The sequence below is a fragment of the Populus alba genome, chromosome 9, assembly GCF_005239225.2.
Source record: "Populus alba chromosome 9, ASM523922v2, whole genome shotgun sequence".
In the NCBI taxonomy this organism is placed as follows: Eukaryota; Viridiplantae; Streptophyta; class Magnoliopsida; order Malpighiales; family Salicaceae; genus Populus; species Populus alba.
Window position 1 is genome coordinate 5,497,049 of NC_133292.1, and position 13,870 is coordinate 5,510,918.

General features: G+C 30.7%; 2 protein-coding genes across 2 annotated transcripts; one reads left to right on the forward strand and one right to left on the reverse strand.

Annotated features, from left to right (window-relative positions):
• Positions 1 to 1,895, reverse strand: LOC118035146 (phospholipase A1-Igamma3, chloroplastic). Its single transcript, XM_035040655.2, has one exon. It carries the CDS (start codon positions 1,704 to 1,706, stop codon positions 177 to 179), a length of 1,530 nt encoding a protein of 509 aa, XP_034896546.1. The 5' UTR covers positions 1,707 to 1,895; the 3' UTR covers positions 1 to 176.
• Positions 1,896 to 7,748: 5,853 nt separating this feature from the next.
• Positions 7,749 to 13,531, forward strand: LOC118035145 (phenylacetaldehyde reductase). Its single transcript, XM_035040653.2, has 6 exons — positions 7,749 to 7,921; positions 8,886 to 9,055; positions 10,732 to 10,923; positions 11,681 to 11,843; positions 12,212 to 12,398; positions 13,155 to 13,531. The coding sequence occupies exons 1-6, from the start codon at positions 7,801 to 7,803 to the stop codon at positions 13,297 to 13,299; spliced, it is 978 nt and encodes a 325-aa protein (XP_034896544.1). The 5' UTR covers positions 7,749 to 7,800; the 3' UTR covers positions 13,300 to 13,531.
• Positions 13,532 to 13,870: the final 339 nt, after the last annotated feature.

Sequence of the window (13,870 nt, forward strand, 5' to 3'; positions counted from 1 at the left end):
GGCAGCAAAATTAATTTATCCTCTGGTTTTGATCTTGAACCCTGCAAATTAAACACCATGGCCCTTAATGGACCTGACAGGATATTACAGGACATGGATACAGTACTTCATGAGAGCACAATAAAATGAAGAAGACAAACAAGCACATTCAATTTAGTCACTATTAGCATCAATACTTATAGAGCCTCCATCTGAGAAGAACCAGCGATGTTCTTGAGCACTTGTTCAACGTGATGTGCCGTATCTGCTGGATAAGCGTCCGCTCTGGGCCTCTCCGGCAAAACCCACCGGCCGTCAGCATTTCTCACCATCCCTTTGTTCTCATCTTGCCGCCAATACGGTGGCACCCCATACTCCCTCCTCAAGAAGTCGCAACTTTTGTTAACAAGGGCGATGTCCCTTTTTGTCGCCAAGCAAAACCGCTGGCCCTTGCCATGGTAGCCATCCACCAAGTGTAAATGAGCTTCAAGATTATGTGCGCAACCCAGATCTTTAGTGGGCTGTAGAAACGGGCTATGGGTGTGATCCAATGCAAGTTCCACCCCAACATGAGCGTAGCTCCAGGGAAATGACATCTTGTCTTCTATGTATCTTTGGAATTGTAGTTTCTCGTTAGCAATAATCCCTGGAACGGTTGGTACCTTATCATGCACATTGATCACCCTCAGCACCTTAACCCCGAGCTCATCGCACCGTTCCTTGAATTTAAGATTTCCCACACGAGGACCCGAGAAAGAGAAGACCGTGATTGGAATTCTAGTCCTGTACTCTCCACCATCCATGTAATTAAGTCTCATCTCTGCAATATCATAAGCACTTAAAGTAGCCAGAGCTGCTCCGAGGCTGTGCCCCGTGATGGTAATGCTAATTTCTTCACCTCTGTAGTAATCAAGAAGCCGCTTAATCTCGGCCAAAACCTGTTCGCGAGCTGAGAATGTGCAGTACTTGCAAGAATTCTCTTTCTTGGTATACAAATCATAAAAACCCAACTCAATCTTGATGGATGGATCGTTTGTGAAATTGGCCACGCAAAGGATATCTTTGAGATCATAAATCCATTCTAGATATGTGACTGTGCCTCTCCATGCAACGACTATGTCGCGCCTCCCTAGCCGTTTGATCTCTTCTTCATTTGTCGTGACAGCAACGTACCCCATCCAGTTCGCGTGTGTGCTCCAAACTCTGCTTAGCTTGGATTTTTGAAAGAAATTTGGGAGGTTGATGTTTGAAGTTGCATAGAGGTATCTGCTTATTTGGTAATTAACATGGCCTTGCATATCCAGCTTTTCAAAGAACTGAGCTCCTCGGTATTTGCACGAGCCACAATACTTGGAGTGAGGATCAAAATCGAAAGAATCGTAGGATGCTTGTGCAAATTCTCCATAACGAATGATTTCTTTGCGGAGATGGGAATTCATTGGGTCCAGTAGTCCTTCCCAGTCATTGCAGCCTTGAATTTCCTTCCAAATTTCGCTAAGAGGCCTCTCGTCTTCTTCATTAACTAGGGTACTTTCGTTTAGTTGTGGAGTTAAAGCACTTGATACAGACGAGCCTTTGATCTTGAGAGTTGTAGAATTTGGTGAAAAGGCTTTGTTCAGAAGAAAGAGAGATTTAGGTTTGTTGAGGTTGTATCTTGGCAAGAGACCTTTAGAGAGAGGCGGTGGAGTTCTTTTCTGGGTGTTGAAAGCCAAACGCAGTGACGCCATGAAAACCTCGTTTTTAACAGAGTTTTTAAGAGAGAGAGGAGGAAATGGAGGAGTTCTTGCTTCTAAGAAATTAAAAGCAGGACTATAACTATATATGGAAGAATTTAGTGGTGGTGGTGGTTGGGGGTGGTGTGGAGGGACACGAGCATGCCAAAGTGCTGCACTAGTTCTGAAACGTGGTTTTCTTTCTTCAAGATCACCCGCTTCATTAATGTGTAAACGTGTGTTAAATATTGTTCTTCAATTAAAAACCGTATGAAAAAAATATTTTTTATTTTTTTTAATTCCTCACATCAATATATTAAAATAAAAAAATATTAATTCAAAGCTTTTTTTAAAATAAAAAATTTAAAAATATAATTATACTGCAGTACAAGATACCAAACAGTATCGAAATAAATTTAAAGGTTTAATGGTTGGTGAAAGAAATTTGTTTTATTTATTATTTTTTTCGTTTAAATTTCAGACCAGTATTAAAGAAATTTTATCACGTTGATGTAGAGTATGTTATTAAAATCACATGGTAAAGATTAGTTTTGATTAATTATTAATGTATAAATTGATTTAAAATTTTAATATAAAAAACTAATTAATGACAAATAGAAATGAATAGCAAAAATAATGATTTCAAAATGTTAAATAAACATTTTAATCTAATATCTTAAGTTATTTGGTAATATTTTATAATATAATTTATATTATTTTTTAATATATTTTTTTAAGTGAAAGTTTTTTGAGCTTAAAATTTACACGAATTTATATTATTTTATATTAAATAAATAAAAATAATAAAATTCAAATTCAAGATTATTTGCTCATTAAAATTATAATATTATATTAAAAAATTATTTTAATTTAATAATTTAAATTATTAAATAAAATGTGATAGTTGATTGGACCGGTGAGATCGAGGCTTTAAATTAGTTTGATAAAGTGAGAATATTTACTGTTTGTAATCATTCGTACAATTTATGTTTGCGTGTAAGTAAGATTCGTCATTTGATTTTTTTCCATTGATTATTGATCAGATATCCACTGGTTAGTTGCCCCAGCCCTGTCGTGACTCGTGAGAGCTTTTTTACGCTGTATTTGTTTTTCTCTGGCGAAACTGTATTTTTTAAAAAATATATTTATTTTATTTAAAATTAATTTTTTATATTTTTATATCATTTTATATGTTAATAATAAAAATAATTTTTTAAAAATAAAAAATATTAATTTAATGTATTTTTAAATAAAAAAACTTTTAAAAATAATCATTATTATACTTTCAAATATCTTCTAGAAATTAAAGTGTAATTGATATTTTTTTATATATATATAAAAAAATATATTATTTTTTATTTTTTAGAAAAAAATATATATTTTCAAAAAATTTAATCTCTTCTCACCATACCTCAATCTCAAATATACACTATAAACCTGGTTTTTGATAATGTTGGATTTCAAACTAATCTGCGTAGAGTTTAATCTAATTCGAACCCAATGTTGAAGGACACGTCAAAAACTTGGTCATCCCAATCGGAATCTTATTCGATTTTTTTAAAAAAGAATTCCTAATTAACGTTGATTTAATATTTTTAATTGGCACGAATTAACTTGTCAAAAAACTTAGATCAAGACTCAGAACAGGTTTAATAGTTTTGATTTTTTTAATTTATTTATTTTATTTAATTATAAAATCATAAAAATAAAAATATGCATTCAAATAAAACATAATGAATAAAATTATGGGGAAAAAAAAGTATTTTTCATAGTTTTCTTTTCCGATTCTTGTGATTTTTTTTTCTTAACAACAAAACTACATTTTTATTAGCATCAGGGTCCTTTGAATAAAAAGAAAAGGCAATAAAAAAAAATATTAAAATATAATTTGAACCAAAAAGGAAAAAAGCATATATATATTTTTTAAAAAATCTAGTGTGTTTTTATTCATGCATTTTCTTTATTATTTTGACTACAATATTGTTTTTATGAAAAGCATTGTCTTTTTAAGGAAAAAACTTAGTGTGATTGTGAGAGAAAGCTTAAATAAAAAAAATTATGAATCGAATATTTTTACAAACTTATATATAAAAAAATGAGAATAATAAATTAGAGAAAAATATAGAATAATTAAAAATTAAAAATTAAAAAATAGATATTTTATTTTTTATTCAATGTTAATGATAGATTATTTAAAAAATTCTAATTATCTATAAACTAATTCATAATCTAATCATAAGAAATCACGATATTCTTTAAAACAATGACACAATATTTTATTTGTAACATGTTTTTTTAATAAAAATAACGTGGCATCTAAAATAAAGGTTTCTCAAAATTATCAATCCTTTTAAATGAGAAAAAAATACATCTCACCAATTTAAACTCCATTACTTTATTAAGGCATTGATTTATTGATTCAATAAAAATATTTATTTTAATCAAATGCACTGTTTTTTAAAACTCATCATGATTTCAAAAGCAAGTTTTAATAACAAATATTTAAATAATGTATCAATATTCTAGACATGATTGAAAATATATATATTGTAAAGGATGTTAAAATCACTCAACCCGATTCATGAATTCACTAAATAAAAAAATACAACAAAAAATACTACAGTTCAACAAAAAATTTAAACTTTACGTGTTAAGACTTACCTAGGCCTTGTTTGTTTCCAGGAATTCACTTTCCTGGAAACCATTTTCCTTACTTTATGTTTGGCAATACATGGAAAGTGAGTATGTAATTCCAGTCAAAGGAAAATGTTAAGTTTAACATAAGGAAAGTGTTTTCCGTTTTTAATTCTAAACACTTTCCTGGCGTGGGCCAATGCTGCGTTGTCATGTTTTTATGTAACTGTTCATGTTAATTGCACTGTTCATTGAACAGTGCAATTAACATACACTGTTCACTAAAAATAGTGAACAGTGCAGTTTTAGTGCACTGTTCACTTGCCTGCGGGGACTTTTTTTTTTTTTAACATTAAAAAAAAATAGTTTAGAGTGAATTTTATACCTTAATATTTTATCCAATTTTATTACATGCTAAAAATATTATTAAAACTATAGTTTTGTCGGATGTATTTCGTACGTAATGAAATTATAAACTATTTCACAAGCTTATTTCAAGCATTTGAAAAAAAAAAATTTATTAATAAATTATTTTCCAATTCATTTTCCATAACACAACCAAACACTGGAAAGTGTTTTCCATAACACTACCAAACATCGAAAAATACTTTCTCGGAATTCACTTTCCAGGAATTCACTTTTCCCGGAATTCATTTTCCAAAAGGAATTCACTTTCCTGCAAACAAACGGGGCCGTTGCACTTTGATTTTTCCATACTTGCCCGTTCACATTAGAGCTTGCCTTGTCGCACTAGAATTTTCTCTTATAATCATTTTTGTAAAATAATTAGTTTCTAAAATTTTAAAAAATATTAATAAAACAAGTATTGATTATAGTACTAACCTTAACCCCCCATCAATCCTCTACCACAAGCATTCATTTAGAATGCATTTTAAGCTTGCTTTATTGAAACAAAAGAATTTTTATAAATGATTTCATTATTAATGTTATCATTTGTGTAATTTCATATTTGTGAACATGAAAATAAATTAATTGACGGTTAACTATATAAACATGTAATTATTAATTTAATGGTTTGTTTGAATTAAACATAATCTCTACATACTTAAATTTGATTTTCATTCAGCTATTAACTTGCCAAAATACGAGGTCTATGGTAGATGGAATGCTAGATTTACAGCCCGTTATTAATGTTCTTATGTTGTTAAAATGTGCATTAAATGTTTTTTTATGATCAATACCTAAAATTATTATGGGCTCGGGAATACTACTGCTTAAAGATGCATAACCGCTTCATTTTGACCCTAAATATTTTCTCGGCATCTAAATAATATAACTAAATAGTCAAGAATATTCAATTAAATTATCAATCTATGGTTTATGATTTTTTATTTTACTGCATCTATCCATCTAAATTTTTTTTTGGCAGCACCTCTCTTATACAAAACTCTACCTAAAATTAAAAAAGAAAATACAAAAAAACAAATACATCACAAATAAATCATCACCCACAAGCCAAACACACACTTGCTATGTATACTTTTTTAGGACAAGGTTTAAAGGTTACGAGCTACAAAAACCACGATATTATTTCATTTGATTTAATAAAGTAAACCAAAACAATGCTATTATACGATTTTAAAAGATCTAATTTTTATACTACAAGTTAAGAAAATAAACCAACTTGCAATAAGTTTTTAGTTAGAAAATACCTTAGACAATGACTAAAAACCCAACCACAAAGAGGAAATAATAAAAGGAAAAAAAATTCATTTACAAAAACTAAAGAGAAAAAAAAAATCACAGCTTGAAGAAGAGATAAAATTAATGACTATTACTTTTGTATAGAGAGGGCAAGAGAGGATCTAGAGGGAGTAGAAGAAATAAGGGGAGAGCTAGGGATTATTTCGAGATACCAGGGTTTAAAATTACTGACAAAAAAATTTGTTTGTTCTTTTATCGGTAATAATCCAAGTTAGCACATCATTGACGGAGTCACTAATGAAAATTTTCATATCATTCAGTGACCATGTTGGTGAATCCATTAATCATTTAAAATTTTTTAGAAATCTTTTGAAAACTACCAAATTCATTGTCAAATTTTCATATATTGGTATATTTTGTCAATGAATCCAATCACGTAAATTCTTTAATAAACTCGTTGTATTTCTTCAATGATTTTATATTCCAATGGTAAGACCATTGAAGAATAAAAATTCCATTATTCTTCTATGTAATTCTCCTATGATATTGTTGTCTATCAGTTATTGTATTAGTATTTAATATCACCAATAAAAAAATAGCTCGTCAGAGAATTCATCTATGTACACTCCTAAATTCTTTCATAAACTTGTTGTAATTCTTTGATGATTTTATATTTTGTTGATGATCCTTTCGATAAATTTATAGTAATTTATTTTCTTATATATTGAATATTATTCCTTCCAAACCTAATTCTGCATTAACAACAAGTGCATTCAAAACACATTAAAACCACAATCACAATAATAAACGTTTGATAAATATACAAAGTTGAAATACACTATAAAATAAAAATAAAAATAAAAATATAAATAAAAATATAAATTTTATAATGATGTTTTATATCTAAAATCATTTCAGATCCATTATTTAATTTGAATCCTTATCATTTCGCCTTTATATCCATCATGTCTTTTTTTATTGAATTGAAATTGTTTGATCTCTTCATCTTCATTATCTCCTGTATTTTCACTAATACTCAATATCAATATGGACATAAATATTCTTTGTGGTATGAAAATTTAAATTTTTTTCTAACTCAATAAATAAAATAACTTGATATGGATTAACTATCTTATCTAGTTGAAATAAATTTTCTTCCTCGATTATTATTATGAACAACTTGGAAACAATTTCTAGATATGATTTTCATAACAAATAACCAATTAATTTTATTACAATCATTTCTAAATAAGTATATGTGTAATATTTTTGTTGGCATTCTCTGGCTAATATGAAAAAATTATTGATGTTGCTAAATTTATTTTTTTTTAATTGATTTCAATCAAATTATGATGATGATGTACTCTAATTCCTTTATTGATATCATAATAATAATATTTGAATAAAAATATTATATTTTTTTTTTATGATTTCAATTTATAAAGAAATTAATTTTAAATACTTTCCAACCATAAAAATAACCACAAAAATAAGTAATCAATAAAATTTGACGAACGCCGGGGTGATCGGCTCCAGCCTAGTAGGGCCCAATCAATGAAAGAGGACAGATGGACCGAGGACATGGGCTACAATACACAACACTCACATGTGTTTGTTTCTGCGATAAGAAATAGTTTTTTTTTTTTAATTAATTTTTTTTTTAATGTATTAATATTTAAAATAAATTTAAAAAAAATAAAAAAGATGTTATTTTAAAAAAAATACATTAAAAAATAACTCCTATTATAATCCCAAAAACTACTTGACAAAATAATAATAAAAACACTAATAAAAAAACGAGAGATTGAAAATGAGCAGTGGAGCCGGAAAGATCGTGTGTGTGACCGGAGCCTCGGGTTACATAGCATCATGGCTTGTGAAGCTCCTCCTCTCGCGTGGTTACACTGTCAAGGCCTCTGTTCGTGACCCAAGTCAGAGTCACTCATTCTCATATGCGCTGTTTCTTTCTTGTTTTCTGCTATTTTTTCTTATATATATAAATAGCATATGAATTATGATGTTTTTTAATTGCAAAATTAAGATAAAAGCGATGATGGGTTTTGAGAGACCAGATTAGATTATTTTTTTCTTTTCTGTTTTAGGTGATCGAAATGTTTACAAAGAAAATATATAAGACGGTGGATTTTGTTAGAAGTAGAAATTGTTGTTGATTGAGAATTACAGATAGTGATTTGAAAGTTCTTATCGTTCTTAGTAAAGATCAAAATCATGAAGCGATGATGATCATGTAATCTGACATTACCTGAAAACATGAATTGTTTAGCAATGAAAAAAAAATTGCTTCTTATCGATTTCATGCAATGAGAAATTCAAAGGTGATTACATTGTCGTTGCAAATGTCAGATTGGTTTGGCATTTAAGGCCATGATCTCCCCTCCCTGTTTAGTAATTGTCCAGCAATGTTTTTGGCATGTATCTTTTGTGGATGTTATTTATTTATTTATTTTCATTTTATTTTTATCTAATTTGAACCATCATTCGACATAAATTGAATAACTTGTCATGTGATTCCTGAAGTCTCTCATGTTTATTATTCCATCTTGTTTTGTTTTCCTTTAAATACGAACATGCAAATCCATATGCAAAATGCTTATCACTAAAACACAAAGCTTCCTCGTCATACGTTAAATCACACCCAACACTGAAAGTAATCTTTTACAGTGTGTACCTTGGAGAAATTTAAAGCTATTCATTTCTAGTCTGGGCATATATTCTCCGTTGATCATGACAGAGTGGCCCAGCTTATGTTTTTTTTTTTCCTGTGAAGATGACTTGGGTGAACTAGTGTACTTGTTGTCCATCACAATTTATCTTTACCAAAAATAGCTTGCTATTTCAGTTATTTACTAACTGCTTTCAATTTATATTCTGTAGATGATCCCAAAAAGACAGAACACTTACGTGCACTTAATGGAGCCCAGGAGAGACTTCAGCTGTTCAAAGCAAATTTACTGGAAGAAGGTTCCTTTGATTCTATTGTAGAAGGGTGTGAAGGTGTTTTCCACACTGCATCTCCGTTTTACCATGATGTGAAGGACCCACAGGTTAATACTGCATACTTAATAACCACCGTTTTTCTTATCTACTTAAGACTTTATTATTCATGAGACCCAGGAAAATCTTAAACGGTTCCACAATATAGTATGTACTGTCTATCCCCCTTTCTTTTTTTTTTTTTGTAGGTGATGATTCAAGTTTGCTGTGATTTTTTTTTTTTTGAGCGTCTAATTTACTGTCACAAGCATTCAATAGTGATATGAAATAGGTTACTTGGTAGCTTTTATATTAAATGAACTTTTCTTCACTGAAACAGAACCCTAATTTGATATGCCAGATTGCAACATCCATTGGCCATATGGAAAGTAATTTAACAATGCATCTGGTTTTCCTTCTAGAAAGCATCAATACTCCCTGGATTCTACCTAAATGCCGACACTTTGAAATATTTATTATGAACACTGAAATGGCTTTAAAAAAAATAAAATATGGCTCAATATCCCATAGTGTACTTGAATTCAACAATAACAGCAATACATGGTGGTTTCATATTGATTCACTTTCATGATCAGATTGACATTATGAATAAAATTATTTCTTGCTAATAAGATGCTGTCGCAAGTGCTTATGACAACGAGCAGGATGTTGTTTTATCCAGCACTGAGCAGTACACTTTTTCTTTGGAAGGTATCCAGTAACGAGCATTCTACTTTTCGAAATATATCTTAATATTTTGTGGCTCTAATCGAGAATAGGTTTCTTTTAATAGAAGGAAAAAAAGTTCAGAATGAGAACATGGGGTAAGTAATCTAGATTTTTCACTTTTCGAAGTATATCTTACACAATTGCTTCTAGGTCATTTGTACTGGCATGTGACTTGAAGCTTACTTGGAAAGAGGAAAAAAGGTCTGGCTTGTATAAATGCTTATTTGCCTTCTCAAATTCTCAAGGGTTATTTGGCTTATATAAATTTATGCCTGTTTTCCTTCTCCGATTCTTGAACTATGCTATTAGAGTGCAATATGGGAACTTGTTCCTTTTAGCTGAAGTTGATTTAGTGTGTGTTTGGCATTGTGGTAGTTTTTGCAGTTGTAATTTAAAAAAAAGTAGGTTAAAGAAAAATATTTTTTACTTGTGATTTTAAAAAAGTAGGTTTAAAAAAATATATGTTTAGTTAAAATTGCTAAGAGATGAATTATTGCATGAAGATAAATGAAAAACACATCTTCATGAATGAAAAATAGATTATATTAGCTTTTACAAAATCAAGGTTTGAAACGCAATTATGTGTTGAGGCCATTGCAAAAAGCAAAGGCTATTTGGCTAACTAAATGTTTTTTTTTTCTCTATGGTTGAGTGAAAAATAGGAGCTACCACAATACCAAACAGTCTTTAGTGTGTATTTGGTAATGTAATGCAGGTACTTTTCAATTAAAAAAGCATGAAATTGATGTTCTTTTATATGTTTTTCATTGGTTTTGATATCTTCACATCAAAACCATTTAAAAACACTTTGGAAGGCATGATTTTGATGCTTTCATGGTCCAAACACATTGAAGCCACATTACCAAGGGGGCCTTCCTGTTGGCAACAATAACTTCTGTCTTTTGTTCCTAGGTTCAAGACTTTTAGAAAAAAATTTGGATATTGAGGTTTGAATTCGTTTGCCTTTTATATATATTTTTTCTTTAAATGGTTATGATCAATTTCCTTCTCAATTCAGGTAGAATTGCTGGATCCTGCAGTGAAAGGAACACTCAATGTTCTTGGCTCATGTGCAAAGCACCCGTCAATCAGACGAGTGGTTTTAACATCTTCTGTTGCTGCAGTTGCTTACAATGGGAAACCTCGAACCCCAGATGTAGTAGTGGATGAAACTTGGTTTTCTGATCCAAACTTGTGCAGGGAATCTAAGGTGTGCACACACCAATATTTTCTGAATCTTGAGAAAAAATTTCGCTTATGAAATTATATTTTTCAAATTTGTCGAGTTGTTTTATTCTTTCACAGATTTGGAAATGGAAATCAAATCACACGGTTCATTTTGTAACTTCTAATAATTCCATTCTAAGATTTCTGTGCTCTCTGGAATATGGTTTTGCTGATTGAACCAGATGGTGGTGTAACAACTTATGTTTTTGAGTTGAGATGGTTCTGACATGGTATCAGAGCCTTGTTGACTAAGTGGTTATGAGTTCAAATCTTACCGTCCTCATTTAATTAATAGCACAAGGTAGTGTGAATCTGTGTAAATTTTAAGTCCAGAAATCTTTATTAAGGGGGTGTGTTAAAGAATAATATAAATCATATCTTGGAACTTCACTTAATAACTTAAGATTGGGTTGAGTTGGTTTTTTAACACCTATTAAATCATTAATGTAAATATTAAATGAACAAAGAGACCCTATAGCCATCCTTGTGATGTAGTTCTAGAGAATTTTACATTAGTAAGTTATTTTTTAATGACCAATTTGATATTAAATCTCGTCAAGTTATATTCAATGAGTGGTTTCTCTCATCCTAGGCCATTTCATTAACACAGTTTTCTGACTACTGCCTTTTGATGTGTAAGTAACGATAATGAAATGTTTCTACCATGTTCATTTGGCAATGGTCTGTACTAAGATACGCAGTATGTTTTCTCTAATACCTTCGCTCCTGTCTGCTTTAAGGTTTGGTATGTGCTCTCAAAGACTTTGGCCGAGGATGCTGCATGGAAATTTGCAAAAGAAAAGGATATGGACATGGTTGCAATAAATCCAGCAATGGTAATTGGTCCTCTCTTGCAGCCTACACTGAATACAAGTGCTGCGGCAATTTTAAGCCTAATTAAAGGTACTTCTTTACACTAGCAAGACTAATCTTTCATCCTATATGCAAGCAGTAGCATATATTTCACCTCAACAAGTCACTCTTCGTGAAGAACAAATCAAAAGCAGATAAAATTCTGTAGAGAACTGGCATAAGTGATGTGAATTGCAATTCAAAAGCTTTAGTTTTCTGTTTATTTGTTATAATTGTTGCATCTTCCATGCTACCGGAGTTCAATGCTGGCTGGCTATCTGTTAAACTCTTTTTACCAAGTTAAAATACTGTTTTGAAGAGGAGAAACCCAAATATTAGTAGTTGTTACTCTATTAAGGTAGAGCATTTTCTTGTCAATAAAGCTTATAGCTATTTTCTTGGCTCTCTGTTGATTGCAGGAGCACAAACCTTCCCCAATGCATCTTTTGGATGGATAAATGTTAAAGATGTTGCCAATGCACACATTCAAGCATTTGAGCTGTCATCAGCTAGTGGGAGATATTGTTTGGTTGAGAGGGTGGCACACTACTCAGAAGTAGTGAAGATTCTGCACGAGCTTTACCCCGATCTCCAACTCCCAGAAAAGTAATTACTTCCCCCCTATAATTTACCTTTTCTATTAGTTGTTTTGTGTTGATGATTTATGCCCTTAGTCACCTTACTCGTGTTCTTTCCTCTCCTGATATTACCTTACCATGTTGACAACATGTACCTTCTTGTCACCTTATTTTGTGTGGTTTTCATGGCATCATACACGTATTTGTTAAGCAAAAAGATTTTAGCAAGGTGGCAGCGTGCCTATCCATTCTTGTGATGCTTATTACCGAACACATTGGTGTGCCAGTTGAAAAGCACATAAAAGGTTTGTTCAATAGCCTGCATTCTATTGCAAAATATGCTTTAAAAACCAGATTACAACACCATGCCAGGATAATAGTGGTTCACTTATCACGTGTTGTGGGATATGAAGGTGGGTGAAGCAACAAAAATGAAAGAATTGACGACAATCAAAGAAAGGATTCTAATCATGTATCTCTTTTGGAAGGTGTTTCATCTTGGAGTATAAATAAACACGATGAAAGTCAAATGGTATAATCATCAGTTTCTTTTGATAATTTCATCATGTTGTAGCTGCTTCTAGTTAATCTGTTTTTGTCATTATGGAGTACCAACGATCATTTGTTTTCATTCTAGGCCACTTTTTTTCAGGAACTTGAGTGTTTGAAGATGCTTTATTGAACAGCTTAGATTGTTTCGTCTATGAGAATTTTCTGTTATCATCTGCAATTTGTTTTATCAAAAAATCTATTAATTCTTTTTTATTGTGAAATCCCTTGGCAGGTGTGCCGATGATAAGCCATATGTACCAATCTATCAAGTTTCCAAGGAAAAAGCAAAAAGCTTGGGTGTTGAATTCATTCCTTTGGAAGCAAGCGTTAAGGAAACAGTTGAAAGCTTGAAGGAGAAGGGATTTGTCAGTTTTTAAGTGTCTTTTGTATGCAAGAATTTTCTTATATGAATTAAATAAATAACTGGTGGAGGATATAGTATCCCCCCTCCCAAGAATTTAGGGCTTGATGATGATTACTTGCTTTTCATATGAACTAAATATAAAAAGAGAAGTGGTGACCCTACCTCTTTGGGTTCATCTTAATATGTATTAGCAATAAATGGAGAAGAGAATGTTCCAACCAATCACAACAAGTTTTTTTTTTTTTTCTTTTGCTGATGCTTATGCAAATGCCAACACGATATCAGCTTGTTATTGACACAAACTTGAGGAGAGAAATCCACTATTACCCTTCTCACAAAGCTGTTTTCTTTTTGTTGTTTTAGGATTTTTATTTTAAATTTTATTCTTTAATATTGATTTTGTTTATTTTAATCTTATGATTTAATTTTATTTTTTAATATTGGATTTGTCTATTCTAATTTTATGATCCAGATTATGAATTTGAAGAGTTAATTGAAGTTTTTTTATATTATTTTTTAATTAATTTTTTATTTTTAATTTTATTTTTTAATATTTAATTTATTTGGATTTAACCTTCATAATT

Coding starts and splice junctions, on each gene's coding strand:
- LOC118035146 (XM_035040655.2), bottom strand. CDS start 1,706: ATGGCGTCACTGCGTTTGGCTTTCAACACCCAGAAAAGAACTCCACCG.
- LOC118035145 (XM_035040653.2), top strand. CDS start 7,801: ATGAGCAGTGGAGCCGGAAAGATCGTGTGTGTGACCGGAGCCTCGGGT. Junction 7,922..8,885: donor GGCCTCTGTTCGTGACCCAA/GTCAGAGTCACT, acceptor TATATTCTGTAG/ATGATCCCAAAAAGACAGAA. Junction 10,924..11,680: donor ACTTGTGCAGGGAATCTAAG/GTGTGCACACAC, acceptor GTCTGCTTTAAG/GTTTGGTATGTGCTCTCAAA.